This window comes from Scylla paramamosain, chromosome 9, assembly GCF_035594125.1.
Source record: "Scylla paramamosain isolate STU-SP2022 chromosome 9, ASM3559412v1, whole genome shotgun sequence".
Taxonomy (NCBI): domain Eukaryota; kingdom Metazoa; phylum Arthropoda; class Malacostraca; order Decapoda; family Portunidae; genus Scylla; species Scylla paramamosain.
The window spans coordinates 10,500,001-10,520,000 of record NC_087159.1 but is presented as its reverse complement, the minus strand read 5'-3'; the positions used below and the strand labels follow the sequence as shown (position 1 = coordinate 10,520,000).

The 20,000-nt window shown below is 42.3% G+C and overlaps 1 protein-coding gene across 4 annotated transcripts in view; it reads right to left on the bottom strand.

Annotated features, from left to right (window-relative positions):
- Positions 1-20,000, bottom strand: part of LOC135103561 (uncharacterized) — a 114,873-nt gene that overhangs the window by 47,201 nt on the left and 47,672 nt on the right. For 2 of the 4 annotated variants that reach the window (XM_064010002.1, XM_064010001.1), the window contains exon 2: positions 6,329-7,584. In XM_064010002.1, coding sequence (XP_063866072.1) covers positions 6,562-7,305 — 744 coding nt within the window. In that variant the 5' untranslated portion in view covers positions 7,306-7,584 and the 3' untranslated portion in view covers positions 6,329-6,561. Of the gene's footprint in view, positions 1-6,328; positions 7,585-10,744; positions 10,805-20,000 lie in introns of those variants that run through there. The other 2 variants (XM_064010003.1, XM_064010000.1) reach the window with 2 other exon arrangements.

Below are 20,000 nucleotides of genomic sequence, written 5' to 3'. Positions count from 1 at the left end.
TTGTGCGCCATTGCCCAACGCGTCCTGCCTTCAAGCGCCACACACACACATAATAATACAACCTTCACCTGCGTAGCTGTGGTCGTGTTTGCCTTCAGGAGACGGGCGCCCTTGTTCGCCTTGTTATGTTGTCACTCGTTTTCAGATCCCTCATGATTTCCCAACGATGACTATTTGAAGTAATGTCGCTAAAGATCAAGTTGTTGTCATCGTTATGGGTATTGCTATTAAGTTTGTCGTTATTATTCTGTTCATTATTATCATTGTTGTTATTGTCACTCCTATTGTTCGAGACACCACTGACGAGGGTTGATTTTACATGTTATGCTGTTAAGTCTCGATTCATTAGCCTCACCAGTATTGCTCATTGTGAAGCGTGGGTGCATGTTACCTCACGTCAGTAATGCTGTACTCATTATAATGCTGTCGTCACAACACACCAGCGGGAGACTTTCACTTCTTTTTCTCTTTTCTATAACACTCGCATTTTTGTTCTGTTTTGGGTCAGTGTCATTCATAATTTTTTTTTCTAACTTTTCATGTGCTTTATTTGTTTCTAGCACACGTAATTCACCGGCAAAAACAAAATTACTAAAATAAAAGTAAGAACAAACAAACAAATAAAAAAAAAGACAACGTGATCTTCTGAATACGATAAAGTTCATGTTCCTTAATGTGACTGACTCTTCTTACGTACGTTACTTTATGTTACATGGTGCACTTGATCACAGATTGCTTCGTGGGGCTAAAGTATTCATTACCCTTTCTTCTTTCTCTGTATTTCCTTGTGCTTCAAATTACTGACGAGAAGGGTGACCTGCTACAGTTACTCCACTCACTCCTAACACAACGGAACACAAAGGAAGGACAAAGAGCAGCAGACCTGTAGACCTTTATGATGTTATTGTGAGCACCTACAACTTAACTCCCCCTTAACTGTGAGAATACTGCACACACACACACACACACACACACACACACACACACACACACACACACACACACACACACGAAATTAAGACCATAAATCTCTCCTTTTACGGCACTCTATTGCTCCCAAGACACCCCAAGGCAATCAGAATCTCCTTATGTATTATCAGAGTCACCCTTGAAAAATATGTTTCCTTAAGATAGTTCTCCTCGTTTTCCTTCTCTTCATTGTTCTCTTTTTCTTTCTCTTCTTGCCCGCCTCCTCCTCCTCCTCCTCCTCCCCTACCTCCACATTTTCCTTCCTATTTCTATTTCTCCCTTCGTTCTTTTAAAGTTTTGTGTTTATTTTTCGCATTCGTTACGTTTGTCGCTTAACGAATTGTGAAAAGGAAATATATAATGAAAAAAAAAAAGATAATACCCGTGAAGCAGAGAAGGAGAAAGTAACAGAGAGAGAGAGAGAGAGAGAGAGAGAGAGAGAGAGAGAGAGAGAGAGAGAGAGAGAGAGAGAGAGAGAGAGAAACAGGTAAAAATAATGAGGCAACAATAAAAATAGGTACGAGACAAAGAGAAAGAAAAAAAAGGAAGACGAGACAGAAGGGAAGAAAAGGAAAAGGAAACTGGAAAGAGAGAGAGAGAGAGAGAGAGAGAGAGAGAGAGAGAGAGAGAGAGAGAGAGAGAGAGAGAGAGAGAGAGAGAGAGAGAGAGAGAGAGAGAGAGAAAACATCAGAAAAAAAAAAGGATATAAAACGAGTCAGTGACATGAAGACAAACAAACTCCGCCTCACGATCAGCATGTAAACGACCTTATCTCAAAACCTCAAGAGGGAGGGACTAGGGAGAAAAAGGATGGGGGGGGGGGTTAGAATGGAGAAAAAGGGAGAGAGGGTGGGGAGAGGGAGGGAGAGTAGGAGGGAGATAGAGGACAGACTGTACAGATGGAGGGAAGAGAATGGGAGACGAAGAGGAGGAAGAGATGGAGGGGGAAAGAAAGAAGGAGAGTGGGAGGGAGAGAGGAACAGATGGAGGAAAGGAGAGAAGAATATGAAGTACAGAAGGAGGGAAAGTAGGAGGAAGAAAAATAGAAGAAAAGGGACTAGAAGATGGAAGGGAAGCCAGATGGAGGAAAGGAGGAGTACTGGAAGGAGAGAAGAAGAAGGGATGAAGAGGAATAGATAGAGGGAAGGAGGAAAGGCAGAAAAGGAGAGAAGGTATCAGAGTGAAAGGAAGAGAGAAACAGAGAAAGCAGAAAAGAAGAAGAGGAACAGATTGAGAAAGAGAGAGAGAGAGAGACGGAAAAAGAAAAGTAATAGGAGAGAGGAGAGGAGTGAGCAAGAGAGAGGGAGTGGAGGAAAGTTCATGGAGGTCGCCAGGGTAGGTAAGGATGCAATGGCAGTCATGATTCTGAGGTAACACGAGGCAGCAGAAGACAGGAGATCACGAAGGAGTGTGAGGGAAGAAGCAGGAACAGCGGGTGAAAGGAAGATACGGGAAGGAAAGGAGCAGGGGACACGTGAAAGGGGTAAGATAATGTGAGAAAGGGGTGAATGAAGGGTAGGGAAGGGAGGAAAGGTTACAAGAAGACATGAGGTGAGGCTGGGTAGGGTAAGGAGGTGAGGGGAATGACGGGGCAGAGGTGAGGGTGAAATGAGGTGAAAGGCGAGAAATACCGGAGGGAAGTGGTGAAGAATTATGTGCGAGAGAGAGAGAGAGAGAGAGAGAGAGAGAGAGAGAGAGAGAGAGAGAGAGAGAGAGAGAGAGAGAGAGAGAGAGAGAGAGAGAGAGAGAGAGAATGACAAGAACACACCAGTACCCACCCTCCCAAACACAAACACACACAAACACACACACACACCCAACACGAATCACTTAAGCATACCCATAACACAGGCGCCTCAGTTTACTCACAAGCCGTCCTGGTGCGCCTTGACTCCCACTAAGTACCTCAAGTGTCTCAAGACCAAGTACACCCCGGGACCAGTTAGAGGCGCGAGTCCCCGGGTCCTCTGAATGCCTGCACGTATTGCTTCTCTGTTTTCCTTTGGCGAGTGTTGTGGATTACGTAACGCCGGTGTGGGATGGGAATGGGGATGACACACTCTCTCTCTCTCTCTCTCTCTTTGGATCTAAAGTTGGGGAAGTTGTAAGATTTTGCAGGAAAGAATGGAAAAGAATTGTAGTGTTTATTCGAGGGGAAAATTGTCTGTCTGTCTGTCTGTCTATCTGTCTGTCTGTTCTCTCTCTCTCTCTCTGATTATTCTTCTTATTTTCTTAACTATTCTTTTTGCTTCTTTTTCTGGATTGATGATTTTTCTGTCTCATTTTCATTCTCTCTTTCCTGTTTGCTCTCCTAATATGCCCCTCTCTCTCTCTCTCTCTCTCTCTCTCTCTCTCTCTCTCTCTCTCTCTCTCTCTCTCTCTCTGATCCGAACCCCCAAAAATATCGCCTTTCCTTAATTAACTTATCGACAGGTAAGTTTCAGCTCACTAGTTCTGATTCCCACGCAGGTAAAGGGCGAGAGGTAAAAAGATGAGCAGCCTCCGCATTATTGAACGTTAATGTAAGCAGGTTCTCTCTCTCTCTCTCTCTCTCTCTCTCTCTCTCTCTCTCTCTCTCTCTCTCTCTCTCTCTCTCTCTCTCTCTCTCTCTGTGTGTGTGTGACTCTCGCGTTGTAAGGAGTGAAACTGAGGAAGCTGTGAAGGTGAATGATTTTGGTTTTGTTTTGTCTTGAACGTGACGAGGAAACTAAAGGATTAATCTGGTTTTCTTTTATAATATGAGATGGATTAGTTTCCAGAGTGAAGGAGAGAGAGAGAGAGAGAGAGAGAGAGAGAGAGAGAGAGAGAGAGAGAGAGAGAGAGAGAGAGAGAGAGAGAGAGAGAGAGAGAGAGAGAGAGAGAGAACACACACACACACACACACACACACACACACACACACACACACACACACACACACACACACACACACACAACCTCCGGAAACAGAGCATTAAAAATAATGAAAAGGGAAAAACGAAGAATTTTGAGAGCAACAGCTGAGGTCCCAAGACAGGCAATTAGGCAGGCAGGCAGGCAGGAGGAGGAGGAGGAGGTGAGGGAAAGGACAAAAGGTTGAAGGTAGAAGAACTATAATGAAAATACAAAGAGTCAGTCAGCCTTTAAAGCAGGATGAATAAAAAGGCAGGAAGAAAAAGGTCATGAAAGGAAAACCAACCCAAAAAATAGTAAAGAAAAACGAGAATAAATACGAGAAAAAAATAAATGAAAATCACACGTAAAGGTAAGAAAATAATTACTCTTGAAATACAAACACATAATTACAAAAATTAAGTTCAAGAGACAAAGAAAAATGCGCCACGTAAATAAGAAATCAAAGAACAATTAAGGAAAGAGAGAGAGAGAAAGAGAGAAAGAGAGTAAGAAAAACAAAAGACGAATATAAAAACAAGAAACCCGGAAATGATCAATTAATAGAGATAAAAAAAAAAAAAAATAAATAATAAGACTGGAGGACAAGACACAGTTAGCAGGTCATGCGGAGAGAGAGAGAGAGAGAGAGAGAGAGAGAGAGAGAGAGAGAGAGAGAGAGAGAGAGAGAGAGAGAGAGAGAGAGAGAGAGAGAGAGAGAGAGAGAGAGAGGAAAACAAAGGCCACACCGGGGAAATTTTTCGCTTTCTAGTCAACGCTGAAAGCAGAACCAACAACGCCTTGAGTGGCAGAGAAGTGGCAGTGAGTGTGTGTGTGAGAATGAGGGAGCGAGAGAGTATTTCTCCAGCATGATGTGAGCTTTCTGAGGCACAATTTCTCTTGCGATAATGATAATAGAGTCAATAACGATAGTATTAGTTGTAGTGGGAGTGGCAGTAGTAGTAGTAGTAATAGTAGTAATAGTAGTGTAGTAGTAGTTGCGATGGTATAATAGGAACTTGAGGGAACATCCAAGAAGTCAGTAAATCTATGTGTGGCAGTGTGTTGTTGTAGTAGTGGTGGTGGTGGTGGTGGTGGTGGCGATAGGAGTTGCAAAAGTGAGAATATAATGGAAGATGCAAGGTGGCAGTAAACTTGTACAAGTCCATCATTTGTAGTGGTATTATAATCATTAGTAGTAGTCATAGTAGTAGTAGTAGTAGTAGTAGTAGTAGTAGTAGTAGTAGTAGTAGTTGTTGTTGTTGTTGTTTTTTGTTGTTGTTTTTGTTGTTGTTGTAGTTAGTAGTAGTAGTAGCAGCAGTAGCAGTAGTAGTAGTAGTTGTTGTTGTTGTTGCTGTTGTTGCTATTGTTGTTGTTGTTATTACTATTATTATTATTATTATTATTATTAACATTATTATTATCATTATTATTATTATTATTATTATTATTATTATTATTATTATTATCATTATTATTATTATTATTATTATTATTATTATTATTAGTAGTAGTAGTAGTAGTAGTAGTAGTAGTAGTAGTAATAGGTTATTTCTAACTTGTTAACTTGTTAACGTTTATTTCTTCCTGCACATGAGTGGCACAGGAGGAAAGAAGGAACGGAAACGAACGCAAGAGGAAGCCAGAAGCAGGTGAACTCTCAAGAGAAACGGAAATAGCAACAACAACAACAACAACAGGAACGACAATAAAAATAATGACAGCAATATTGATAATGATGATAACAATCTTGTGTACCGCCATTCATTCTTGTGTTGGAGAGAGAAGGGAGGAGGAAAGTCAGACAAGAATACGACGTACATATAGACATCCAGACACAGAATAAAGTCACACTCCGCACTAATAAGAATCTTGAACCTTCCCTGCTGGTAAATGTTTCCTTGATAAGAGAGGAATGAGAAACACATACAAGAACAAAAGAAAAACAAAATACATAAGAAATTAATAAAAAAAAAAAAAAAAATGGAAGGTAAAAAAAAGAAAAAAGGAATACAGACTAAGAAGAAAGAAGGAGGAGAAGATACAAGGATTAAATTTAGGCCTATCTCAGTAAGGGCGCCTGCTGAGCCTATAGAGAGGCATCTGCTCTTCTACTTGGAGGAGGAGGAGGAGTAGGAGGAAGAGGAGGAGGAGGAGGAGGAGGAGCTGCAAAAAAAAAAAATATATATAACTTGGATGAGAGAGGAAGAAAAAAATAAGAACGAAGAAGAGGGAGAAAGAGGAAGAGGGAGAATAACAAGGTTTTTATAAAGACTTCAAGAATCTACAGGAGTGAGCGGGGGAGTAGATACAGAGGGAGAGGGGAATGGGTGTGAGGGGGAGAGAGAGGGGGAGAGAGTAACGTCACGCCAGGCCGAACTAAAGAACACCTCCTCCTCCTCCTCCTCCTCCTCCTCCTCCTCCTCCTCCTCCTCCTCCTCCTCCTCCTCCTTCCTCCTTCGCTCTCCGTCTCAAGGTCTTGGTTACGTCTCACTTCCCCGTGTCCAACTCACTCCACTCGCCTCACTCTCTGCAAAGGTGTGTGTTTGTACAGGGAGGGAGGGAGGGAGGGAAGGGGGTGTGAGAGAGAGGGAGGAATAAGTGAGATTACAGCGCATGGGAAGGAAACAAGGAGAAAATCAGGACAGCCATGCAGGACAAATTGAGGGGTTAAGGGAGAAGAAGAAAGAGAAGAGGGAGGGGATGGAGAACGAGGGAGAATCAAAGGGGGGAAAAATAAATCATCACTGCCAGGACCACCACCACCACCACCACCACCACCACCACCACCACCACAACAGCCTTCTCTCTCTGTCTCACTCTACCTTTAGTCAGAATGAAGTCCGTTGCTTTGCTCCTCCAGTTCCTTGGCAGCGTGTAAAACTTCCTCTTCTGGCTCCTCTTCTTCTTGGCTGCCTCCACGCCTTCCTCCCCGTCCTGCTCCTCCTCTTCCAGCAGCAGGCGCGAGTTGAGGCCGAGAGTAGACACCTTCGATACTTTTTCCACCTTAGCCACGCTCTCCACACCTATCCCGCCGTCCTCCAACCTCTCCACCTCCACCACTGTGCCTAGAGGAGTGCTGGAGGCAGATGGGGTAGAGGGAGACACAGTGGAGGAGGAGGGAGAGGAGGGAGAGGAGGAGAGCGAGGTAGGTGAAGAGGTGATGCTACTCTTGGTGGCATCAAAGACCTCGGAAATTTGACGAAGAGTGACGACGTGTTTCTCTGAGGGCGTCGCGATTCTGAGGGTCTCGCTGCGGCCTGACGGAGAGGCGGTGTTGCTGGTGCCTGCCTTGGTGCCTGCTGCGTCGCCCGCGGGTTTGTCCTTGGCGTGGGGGAGGCGGTGGGGGTGCGGGTGTTTGCCGGCACCATTCACGCCCCCGTCCTTCCTCACCTCCTGCACGTGGTCGTCGGTGGGCTGGGGCTCCACCCGCTCACCCTCGTGCTGCGTCCACAGAAGGACCATGACGCCGGAGACTCAGAGCAGAGACCTCTATGTACCCACAAGTTCCCGCCCACGCACCCCACACACGCGAGACACCACCACACCAACACACACAAACACAAGTACACGCACACACACGCGACCCAGTCCAGCTTCCGTCCCGATCTCCTTCACGGGGCACTGGGTGGGGCGGGGCGCGGGGCAGTTTAGCGGGCGCCCTCTTGTTGCTCTTTGACCGGGGCAAGTGCGACAGAGGGGGCGGGGCTGCACCTTCGCTGGCGCCGCCGTGAACCTGTCGACCTGTGGGAGGAGTTGAGAATGTTGCGGCGTTAGCGGAAGCACCACACTATTTTTTCACCTCCTGCTAACTTTTTTTTTTTTTTTTCGCGCATCTCCGCTTGGTGGAGTCCAAACGAGCGTCTGATTGTTACCGCGGACATCACGTCACTTCCTCTGCGATCTTGCTAGACATTCACACAATCATTCCTTACTCTGCCCTTCTGTCTGTCTATGTTATATTTATTTTATGTTAGGTTAGGTTAGGTTAAGTCAGATTAAGTAAGTTAGTTGTTTCTGGAGTAACTGATTCATGATAAACACAGTCAAGCGGTCACGACACACACACACACACACACACACACACACACACACACACACACACACATACAAACACACACAGAGACACAGATACAGACACACACACATAACCTTCGAATGGACAAAAATAAATCTACCGGTACTGACAGCAAAAAATGTTTCTTCTCATCCTTGAAGTCTAGCTCGCCTCAAAACTTGTTACTCCGCTCCCCTGCAGATAAGAGGCGAGTTGAACTTTTGTGTTTTATAACCCTCGATACGTCCGTTACTGCACATTTATACCTTGCAGTAAAGCCGTTGCCCATAATTGCTATACAGACATCAAGAACTAGATAGATAACAGTGCTGGTGTATATGAACAGAAATAAAGAAAAAAATCCTGACTCCATCGTTACACATTTTTATGATTGGAACAAAAAAATAAATAAATAGGAGCTGGTTGAGGAGAGGAGGTTGGGAAGAGAAGAGTTAGGAAAAGGAATAAGTGGCGTGAGAAAATAGAAGGAGAAGAAAGAGAAAGAGGGAGAAGAAAGGTAAATTAAAAATAAGACAAAAAATAAGACCAAGAAATGAGAAAAAGAGGAAAGATACTTGAAAGATAAGGAAAAGATGAAGAAGACAAAGAAGAGAGAAAGAAGTAAGATAAATGAAAGATAAGGAAAAGATGGAGACTAAGAAAGATACGAAAAAGAAGCAGCAGAAAGAGGAGGCGAAGGAGCAAGCCACGAAGAAAAAGGATGAGGGAAGAAAGCAACGTGAGGTGAAAAAAAAAGCAGAAGGAAGACACGGAGGAGGAAGAGAAGGAAGAAGAGGAGGACGAGGAGGAGGAGGAGGAGAAGGAGGAGGAGGAGGAGGAGGAGGAAAAGAAAGACGGGAAGAAGATAAGGGTAATGATGAGAACGTCTGAGGCCATTAAAGGGTGAAGGCCAGCGAGGAAGACCATTCTCTCTCTCTCTCTCTCTCTCTCTCTCTCTCTCTCTCTCTCTCTCTCTCTCTCTCTCTCTCTCTATCATCCAAATAAAACCAATGTAATCTAAACCTTGAATCGAATAATAAAGATGATAGAGATGATGATGGTAACAACAACAACACTAATAATAATAATAATAATAATAATAATAATAATAATGATAATAATAATAATAAAACCAACGTAATTAAAGAAACAAAAATCAGCCAAAGGTCATTAATTAACAAACAGAATGGGATCCTAAGAAAAAGGAATATTTACAAAAGAACAATGAAAAGATGGGGCAAGAAAGGAGGGAAAGAATAAGGTGAAGGAGAAGGACGATAAAAGTGGAACATCAAGAAAGACATCGAAAAAAAAAGTGAATTAAAAAAATGTTTGAAGTAAAGGAAAGAGAAACTGAAGGTTAGGAAAGATGAAAAGAAAAACACGATAGAGAATGAAAGAAAGCGAATCCAAAGAATGAAAAAAAAAACTAATAGAAAGAGAAAGATCATGAAAAAAAGGAAAACGGAGGGAAAACCTACGTGAGCACAACTTTATAAGGGAAAAAATAAAGAAAAGAAGAAAGTTGAGCAAAAAAAAAGCACTACGCAAGAACCCCCTCTCGCTCCCACCCCCTTAAAAAAAAAAAAAGCGACATTAAGAAAAATTTCATAGTTACACACGCACGCACAAACTGTACGTGAGCGCACGAGCACGCACACACACACACACACACACACACACACACACACACACACACACACACACACACACACGCACATACACACAAAGAAAATGAGTCGAAAGTAAGTCAATTTTCATCATTAAGAGTAACTTCCTCAACTTTCCGGTGCCATTAAAGAGAGAGAGAGAGAGAGAGAGAGAGAGAGAGAGAGAGAGAGAGAGAGAGAGAGAGAGAGAGAGAGAGAGAGAGAGAGAGAGAGAGAAGATTTATACAAGGTGAAAATACAAAGTTATATATATATTCAAACAAAAAATGTCAATTCAATAAGCGTTGCAAAAGCGAAAAAAGAAAAAAATAAGAGAAGATAAATGGATGTACAAAATGATAAATGATACGAGATGTCACACAAACATAAACACAAACAGCACAACAAGACAAACAGACTAATTAAACTCGTGCCTCTAATTGCTTACATACATGGGCAAGGACACACTCACACACACACACACACACACACACACACACACACACACACACACACACACACACACAAACACACAGCTACACACACACACACACACACACACACACACACACACACACACACACACACACACACACACATTGATATAAATAGTTAATGAGAGAAACAGAGATACAGATAAAACTAACAGATAATAACAGACATACAGACAGACACAAAGACACCTAGATAGACATAGGTACAGAAAATCACAATATACTGTACATTCAGATATATAGAATCAAACTCACGCACAGATATAAGAAAACAGACAGACAGGCAGACAGACAGACATTTAAACAGGGAGGTACAGAAACACAACGACAAACACTAAGACAGACAGAAATAAAGCATAGACAGATAAGAAGACAGATAGACAGACAGACACACATATATTTAGACAAAGAAGTAAAGAAATACAACGACAAATATTCAAACAGACAGGAAGACACGCACACTCACACACATACAAGTAGACAGACAGACAGACAGACAGAGACAGGACACAAAGAAAGACACTCAGACATAAACAAACTCACTGATAGATACACAAACAGACAAACAGGCAGAGAGGACACAGTGACAAATACATAAACTCACGCACACACAGACAAGAAGACAGGCAGACAAGCACGAACACACACACACACACACACACACACACACACACACACACACACACACACACACACACACACACCTGGCGACAGTGCAGGCGGCGGTGCAGGTGTGGGCTGTGTGGCGTCCCTGGTGGTGTGCTGAGGCTGAGCGCGGCGCCAGCAACCCCCCCAAGAGGAACGCCACACAGTTGCCAGATACCAGGGAACGGAGATCCTCTGCTGACCATGAGGAAACAGCGACGGGGGAGGAGGAGGAGGAGGAGGGGAAACACAAAGGAAGACCAAACAGAGGAGTATTTGATGATGAGATGTGAAGAAAGAAGAGAATGTGATGAAAGAGGAAAGAATGAAAGAAGTAGAGCAGGACACAGAGTGGAGAAGAAAGGAAAGAATGGTGAGTAGAAGAAAAGTGAAGGAAAGTAATGGAGAATAAAGAAATACTGTCTATTTACAAGGATATGGCAAAAGAAGAAAAAAAAATGGCAAAACATGAGGGTAGGATTACTGAGAAAACAACAAAAGAACAAAAGAGAAAAAAGACAAAAAAGTAAGAAAAGAAATTAAAGAAAAAACGGTGTACACAGATAAGACTAAGGGAAAAAATAACACTATGTTGTCCTTCATATAACAAGTTTCCCACGAATAAAAGAAAAAAAAACAAATGAGTCGTAAAAAAGACAAGAAACTTGCACCTCAATTGGAAAAAAAAAAGAAGAAAAGCAAGATCGCGCTCACAGATTCGAACAGTTGCGGGACCCGAGGCCTCGAGACAGTGTCGAAACCAGTTACAAAGAATATGACGGAAAGGTCAAGCCAGCCAGGGAAGGTAAAAATTTCAGGTAAGAGACGACACGTGCGTTGAGTCCCTGCAGAGGTGGACGCCATCTGAAGGCCGAATTAGTGGATGCCCGGATTCTCTCATGGGTTTCAGATCATTCCGTCCTTGTCCCTCACCACCCCCCACCCTCTCCCTCTCTCTCTCTCTCTCTCTCTCTCTCTCTCTCTCTGGTATAGCCCTCGCCGAAATGTATGTTCTATACATTTGTTGTAACTTTTCATTCGTATCAAGGCTCAAACATGAACGACCACACACACACACACACACACACACACACACACACACACACACACACACACACACACACACACACATACTCAAACTCACACGCACACAAACACACACACACACACACACACACACACACACACACGCATTCTGCACATCATTTCCGCAATGTGGTCATGTGTTACTACTACTACTACTACTACTACTACTACTACTACTATAACTGCTGACTGCTGCTGCTGGTGCTGCTGCTGTTCCCACCAACACTAAAATGAACACCATTAAAGAAAAATTACATCTGGAAAATCACAGCCTCCTCAAAAAAAAAAAAAAAAAGAAAAAAAAACGCAAAAAAGGAATGAAATAAAAAAAGTAGTAAAAAAGAAGCAGGAAAAAAAAATAATGAGAACAACATCAAAATGCGTACCAACAGAGCAACACAAATACTAAAAAAAACAAAATTACCACCACCACCACCACCACCACCACCAACACCACCACCACCACCACCAACAACAACAACAAATACAAACTTGCAAAGCCTGTTTTCGTTTTCTGCCAACCACTTTTTTTCTGATTTTTTCCCTGATTAGCACAATAGGGGAGGAAGAGGAAGGAGGGAGGGAGGGAGGGAGGGAGGGAGGGAGGGAGGGAGAGGAGTGACAGAGGGAGAGGGAGCTTTGATAATTATTCCAGGCGGCAAGAGTAACGATGAGGGAAGTGGTCTGGAATGCTACCTAACTTGCCACAAACAGCCAAGTTCGTATCCTCGCTTGTGGCTTCAGTTTAATTAGGGTGATTACCTGAAGTATCTGCAAATATGTGAGTGAGTGAGTGAGGAGTTAGTGAGTGAGTGAGAAGGAGGAAGGGAGGGAGAAAGAAAAGGAGGGGAAGAGAGACAGGTATTTGGGGGATGGGTGAACGGGACAGGAAGTGAGTGAGTGAGAGTAAAGGAAAGGAAGTTAGAGAGAGAGAGAGAGAGAGAGAGAGAGAGAGAGAGAGAGAGAGAGAGAGAGAGAGAGAGAGAGAGAGAGAGAGAGAGAGAGAGAGAGAGAGAGAGAGAGAGAGAGAGAGAGAGAGAATCAGCGGACGAAAATAATGATGGGAGTGAGAGAGGGAGAGGTGAAGCAAGGAAAAGAATGTGTGAAAAAATGAAGAAATGAGAGAGAGAGAGAGAGAGAGAGAGAGAGAGAGAGAGAGAGAGAGAGAGAGAGAGAGAGAGAGAGAGAGAGAGAGAGAGAGAGAGAGAGAGAGAGAGAGAGTCAGTGGATGGAATGAAAAGAGTAACAACCCACGATGAAAAAAAAATAGAAAAATAAAACAAACTTGGCAACATCGTAAACTAAAATTATGTGGCAGAAAAAAAAACAAAAACAATAATAAAAGGAGAAAATAAAGAGAGTGAGTAAATGTGGGTAAACACAATAAAGGAGGGACTTAATAAAAAAAAGAGTAAGAAAAGGAGAAATACGAGAGGGAATGACATCTTTCTTGGTAACGTAACTCTTGACAATCTCAATATATCTTTTCATTCGTATATGGAAGAAAACGGAGTAACTTCTTTATTTGAGAAAACGCAAACACGTTTAAGTACTTGCGACTCTCTCTCTCTCTCTCTCTCTCTCTCTCTCTCTCTCTCTCTCTCTCTCTCTCTCTCTCTCTCTCTCTCTCTCTCTCTCTCTCTCTCAGGAAAAAGGATGGTGATGAGAGAGAGAAAAAGAGAGAGGAATGTCATTATTAAAGTTAACAAAAACATTCTCTCTCTCTCTCTCTCTCTCTCTCTCTCTCTCTCTCTCTCTCTCTCTCTCTCTCTCTCTCTCTCTCAGGAAAAGGATGATGAGAGAAAAAGAGTGAGGAAAGTCAGTATTAAAGTTAACAAAACATACGAAATAAAAATTTGACGACATTCTCAAACTTTAATGTGTTTAAGGTAAAAAGATAAATAAAAAAGAAAATGAACAAGAAGAAGAAACAAGAACACAAAGAAAATATAAAATTGATTAAGTGCGGAAGAAGAAAACCAATCGATAAATCTCCTGACTGTTTTCTCAAGGCAGCGGCGCTAATGTAACGTAAAAGGACAGGAGAGGATACCGAGGGAACCCCACAGCAAGGAGAACAAACACGAGGACACTGGAAGAATAGAAAAAGGAAAAAAGAAAAAAATACATGAACAAACGTAAAGTCACTGGCCATTAAACACACACACATACACACACACACATACAGACACACACACGCTGTACTGAATTTCTTAGCTGCGTCATTCTTACATAATTTCCAGCACACATCTATTGCACCATTTGGAGTTACACACTGCTTGAAAGACGATTACAAATAGCTACAGTAACTGTTAGCCATAGGAGTATAGGAGTTATCATCAGACCATATCAGTCCATTTTCTTTAACTTTTCAGCGTCTTGTTTCGAATACTTTTTAACAGATCTCAACGGAATTTGGAAGGATTTTAAGGCATTTTTTTTTTATTGATTTTAGTGATAGTTTCACGTGTATTTTACGTCATCAGTGATGGAAAAAAATCTCATCAGAATCCGACTATTATGTATGTGGTTTTTAAAAATAGATCTCCTTAGAACTCTAAAATATTAAAGATTACCGTCAAATGTTTAGGAATTATACGATGATGATGATGATGATGATGGTAATGATTTATGATGATGTCTTTCCTTGTTGATGCTGTGCTGTTTTCATCTCATTATTGTTAAAGAGAGGGAGATTCAGTTGAGTGAGTTTAAAGCAGGATTGCACAACTGGTTCAGATGTTCAGGAAATGGCTCAAAACGTATTAGAAAGATAGACAATGACTGAAGCAACAAGGTCATAAGGCGCTGGACTTAACAGACTGAACCCAAACTCTTGGCTTTCTGAACGGATTGAAAGAGCGCACGTCACACGATGAGGAGTATTCCTTACGAGGCGAGGTTGAAGCTGTTAAATTTACATTCCTTAGAGAGACGTAGGTTAAGAGGGGATCTGATAGAAGTCTTTAAGTGGTATAAGGGTTTTAACAAGGGAGATGTAAGCAAAATTCTTAGGATCAGCAACCAGGGTAGAACAAGAAATAACGGGTTCAAGCTTGAAAAATTTAGGTTTAGGAAGGAGATAGGAAAAAATTGGTTCTCAAATAGAGTGGTAGATGAGTGGAACGGACTCAGTAATCATGTAGTTAGTGCTAGGACACTAGAGAGCTTTAAGAGAAGATTAGACAAGTCTATGGATGGGGATAGCAGATGGAAATAGGTAGGTGTGTTTCATACAGGGACTGCCACGTGTAAGCCTGGTCGCTTCTTGCAGCTTCCCTTATTTCTTATGTTCTTATGTTCACACAGACTGAACCTAAACTTAAAGACAGACAGTGACTGAAGCTTTTGCGCCGCAGCAACGCGGTCATGAGGCGGTGAACTTAAAAGACTTCACATAAACTCTTGACTAACATCTATAGAAGGACTGAAATAGCACACCTTAACTAATTCTTTGTATGGGTAAAACAATGCAATATGTGATACAGATAAGAGTAAAACGTTAAATTCAATCCTTTTACTCCTGTGCCTTTCCATCATCCTTATCAAAATAGTCTGCTGGAAATTTTTTAGTATGATTTTGAAACACACCTCCGCTCAATCAAGTATTTCAAATCCCTTAGTGCTTTTATTTTCATTCCCGTTAAGTCAAAATCGTCTAGAGATCGCCCATATTAAAACGTAAATGTTCTAACTATCATTATCTAGCAAAGGGTTGATCAGAGCTAACACTGGGTTGATTAAGGCGAGTGGCTAGCGAGGGTATTAGTCCACATATAAGGGAGTGGCGCAGAGGAACACGCTTAGTTGCCTTGTGTAGCGAGTGAGGGCGCGCTAGAAAGTTGGAAAAAGGAGGTTGGGTACTTTTATGGATAAGGATGACAGATGCTACTGATAATAAATGAATTGACGTGTGCGGTGTAAGCCCACTGACCTTTACTAAACTGCAATTAAACTCATATGTTCTCAATTAACTAATATCCTGTTTAAGTTACATTATTTGATATTATTATTATTATTATTATTATTATTATTATTATTATTATTATTATTATCATTACTATCATCATCATCATAATCATTATCATCATCACCATCATTAACTTCACTATGTATGTACGGTACAAACACACACACACACACACACACACACACACACACACACACACACACACACACACGTCCACAAGCAAACGGGACTCTACGTGAGCGTTACTCATCACCAAATCTGATGTATGGACACGAGAGAGAGAGAGAGAGAGAGAGAGAGAGAGAGAGAGAGAGAGAGAGAGAGAGAGAGAGAGAGAGAGAGAGAGAGAGAGAGAGAGGGTTTCTCTGCTTTTCACTCTTTTGTCAACATGAAGCAAAGAAAGAGACGTTTGTTCAAGTTAGAAGAAAAAATTATGAAAACAAACAGGAAAACCAAACAAAATTGACGATCATTACCTTCACTGAAAGGAGGAAATACAAACATTTTCAAGGAAGACTGTGTGTAAAATAATAAAACACGACAAAAAGAATAATGATGAAAGATGTGTGTGTGTGTGTGTGTGTGTGTGTGTGTGTGTGTGTGTGTGTGTGTGTGTGTGTGTGTGTGGAAAACGTGACGCTGGATGCCTACTTTTATGGTGTTGAAATTTCCGCTTGAATTCCTCTTAAGAAAAAAAAAAAAAGAAAAAAAAAGATTTACACCACTGAATACAAATGGGAAGTATAGCAGGTGAAACACACACACACACACACACACACACACACACACACACACACACACACACACACACACACACACACACACACACACACACCGTTACCTGACACCATCCACACGCACACACCCCATCCATCCCTGACAGTCATTCCACAGGCGACAGGCACTTCCCTCCAGCCCCCTTCACCCTGCCCCTCCACGCGCGTCGCCCATCACACCCCGGAACGCGATATTCTCACCTCACTCACCCTCATCACCCTCATCATAGTCATCATCGCAGGTGTTCACGACACTTCCCCGCCCACCGCTACCCTCGTGAGCTGATGAGCCACTTATTATTGAATTATTGAGAAAACGAATGTCTTTTTCCTCCTCCTGTCACTGCTAGCCTCGTCCCTTTTTCCTTCTTCGCTGTCATTCTCTCGCCACTTGATTATGGTGCAAGTTAAAGAGGAAGTGCTTTGCCAGAAGTAATACACGGAAAAGCAACATGCAAGGATTTTTGTTGTTGTTATTGTTGTTGTTTCATGCGTTACGATGAAGGAGATGTAAGAGAAATTTTGAGATTGATCAGGAAATGAACTGTGAGCGTGTTTTGCGGTGACAACACCAGCAACAGCACCAATAATAAGAGCACGTGAAACAGTTCTCTTATTATTTACAATGGTAGTACAATGGTAGTATTCGTAGAAGTAGCGGTAGTCTTAGTATTATTATTATTATTATTAGTAGTAGTAGTAGTAGTTGTAATAGTATGATATTCTAAGAACTAATATAAGTGATTGTAATAAACGCCGTCGTTCTTGTTCTTGTTGTTATTGTTGTTGTTGTTGTTGTTATTGTTGTTGTTGGTGGTGGTGGTGGTAGTGGTGATGGTGGTGGCATTGCTGCTACTCCTGCTGTTACTGTTTCGTTCTCGGTAGTAACATAATCAGTTATATCAAAAGTATAAATAAAAGCAGCAGCAGCATTTGTAGTAGTAGTAGTAGTAGTAGTAGTAGTAGTAGTAGTAGTAGTAGTAGTAGTAGCAGCAGCAGCAGCAGCAGCAGCAGCAGCAGCAGCAGCAGCAGCAGCAGCAGTAGTAGTAGTAGTAGTAGTAGTAGTAGTAGTAGTAGTAGTAGTAGTAGTAGTAGTAGTAGTGGTAACATTGGTAGAAGCAAGAGAAGGGTGAGAAGAAGAAAGAGGATGAAGACGAGGTGCAAGATGCGAAGCGAGAAGCAAGAGTAAGAACAGAAGGCGATGGAGACGCAGAGAGAGCACAATAAGATGATGAACTAAACTGTAATCTTCGGTGAAACTCAAATCGGCCCGCCTGGAGCGTCCCGCCATCACCAGCACAACGTAAAAGAGGGAGCCAGGGACCACCACCACCACCACCATCACCACCACCAATACCACCACAATAACAACCTCAATACGACAGCTTCACCAGAACACCAACAGGAGCAACACATAAAAAAAAGAATGACCCACCACGCACACCATACGTTTTCTTTCCTCTACTAAATCATTTGCCTCATTTTCTCCACAGTCAGCCTTCATGACAACCCTCAACCCTCCCTCTCTCCCTCCCCATCGCGTCTCCTCCTCCTCCTGCTCCTCCCTCTCCTCCACTCCTCCTCTCCTCCTCATAAAGCTGAAATGGACACGTGTGTAACCTAACTGTGCCTTAGGTAATGTCAGCTTTTAGTGAATTTCTCAGTTATGAAAGAAAATGGGGGGAAACTTGAGTGACATAAAAGAAAACGTAAAAACCTATGTCAAAATAAAATGAGATTGTTGAGAATATAAGTTTGTGACGCACGTATATGTCAGTTTCCTTCTTTTTTTTTTATTAGTAATTTTCCAAGTCACCCAGTAAATGTTTCAGTGAGCGTCCTGTTTCGTGACCGACTGACTGACTCGAGGCAAAACAAGCGACTCACGACACGCGAGTGAGGCAACGAGTCACGATTCCTTGTGGTGCTTCGAGTTTTAAAACAGATGAAGGTCTGGAAATTGCGGTGCCATTTCAGGGGCTGCAGGATTCTCTCTCTCTCTCTCTCTCTCTCTCTCTCTCTCTCTCTCTCTCTCTCTCTCGTTTCTAAGGCTCTGCAGAAAATGCGGGCTGTGTGTGTGTGTGCGTGTGTGTGTGAGAGAGAGAGAGAGAGAGTGAGAGAGAGAGAGAGAGAGAGAGGAGGAGAGAGAGAGAGAGAGAAACAACAATAAAAACACTATTACTACTACCACCACCACCACCACCACAACAACAACAACACCACCAACTACTACCACCACTACAAATACTATTACAACTACCACCACCACTACCATTACCACTACTACTACTACTACTACTACTACTACTACTACTACTACTAATAATAATAATAATAATAATAATAATAACGCCATCAGGTAAGAGAAGGACCAGGAAAATAACCAGTTCTCGGAGATCCTTCCTCGTGGCGGTGTTTGGCAATGATGCGTGAGTCAACGACACTTCGAAAGCCTTGCTCCTCCTCCTCCTCCTCCTCCTCCTCCTCCTGTTTCCTCTCCCCCATCCTTCCTGCTTTCTCTCTTTTCCTCCTTCCTCCTCCCTCTTCCTTCATTTCCCTACCTACCATTAACATCTTCCTTTCTCTTTCTAATCTTCCTTCTTCTCTTGCTGATTTTTGTTTTGCGTGTTTCAGGGTCACGTGTAGTATGGGGGTAGGGGGGGAAGGGAGGGGAAGGAGAAAGAGAGGAATAGGGAAGGAAAAGTAGCAGGAGGAGGAGGAGGAGGAGGAGGAGGAGATGGAGATGGAGGTGGAGGTAGAGGAGTAAGAAGAGGAGGAGGTGGAGGGAGAGGAGGAGGTGGAGAAGCAGGGAGCAAGAGGAAACAAAAATGTTGAAATAAAATATAATAATAAAATAAGAATAAGAATAAGAATAAGAATTGGAATAAGAATAATAATAATGAGAAATATGTAGGAAGTAATGAAGCAGAAAGCAAAGTAAGGAAGTAGAAGAATAAAAAAATTGAAGAAGAAATAAAAATTCATAAGAAAGAAAAAAAAAAGGAAAAAGGAAAACATGAGAAACAATGGATAAACAAAGAGGACATGAAATACAACAAGAAAGGGACGATATTTTTCAGTGAGCACGTGAATTTCTGCCCTCATCATCTTGTGTACTGGAGACGAAGCCGTAGAGGGGAGAGGGAAGGAAGAGGAGAGAGGAGGAGAGAGAGAGAGAGAGAGAGAGAGAGAGAGAGAGAGAGAGAGAGAGAGAGAGAGAGGAAAGGCATGTCTCCTCTCTCTCTCTCTCTCTTTCTCCCTCCATCTATATTTATGTAACCTTGAAATTGGATTGGAAGTTATTTCTTAACCTCCCTTTCTCTCGCTCTTCTTCACCCTCCTCTTCCTTCTTCGGAATGTACACTGCGTTTCTTATTTAATTTTTCAGTTGTATTATTATTGTTATTACTACTACTACTACTACTACTACTACTACTACTACTACTACTACTACTATCGTCACGGAAAGAAGTGTATCGTTTT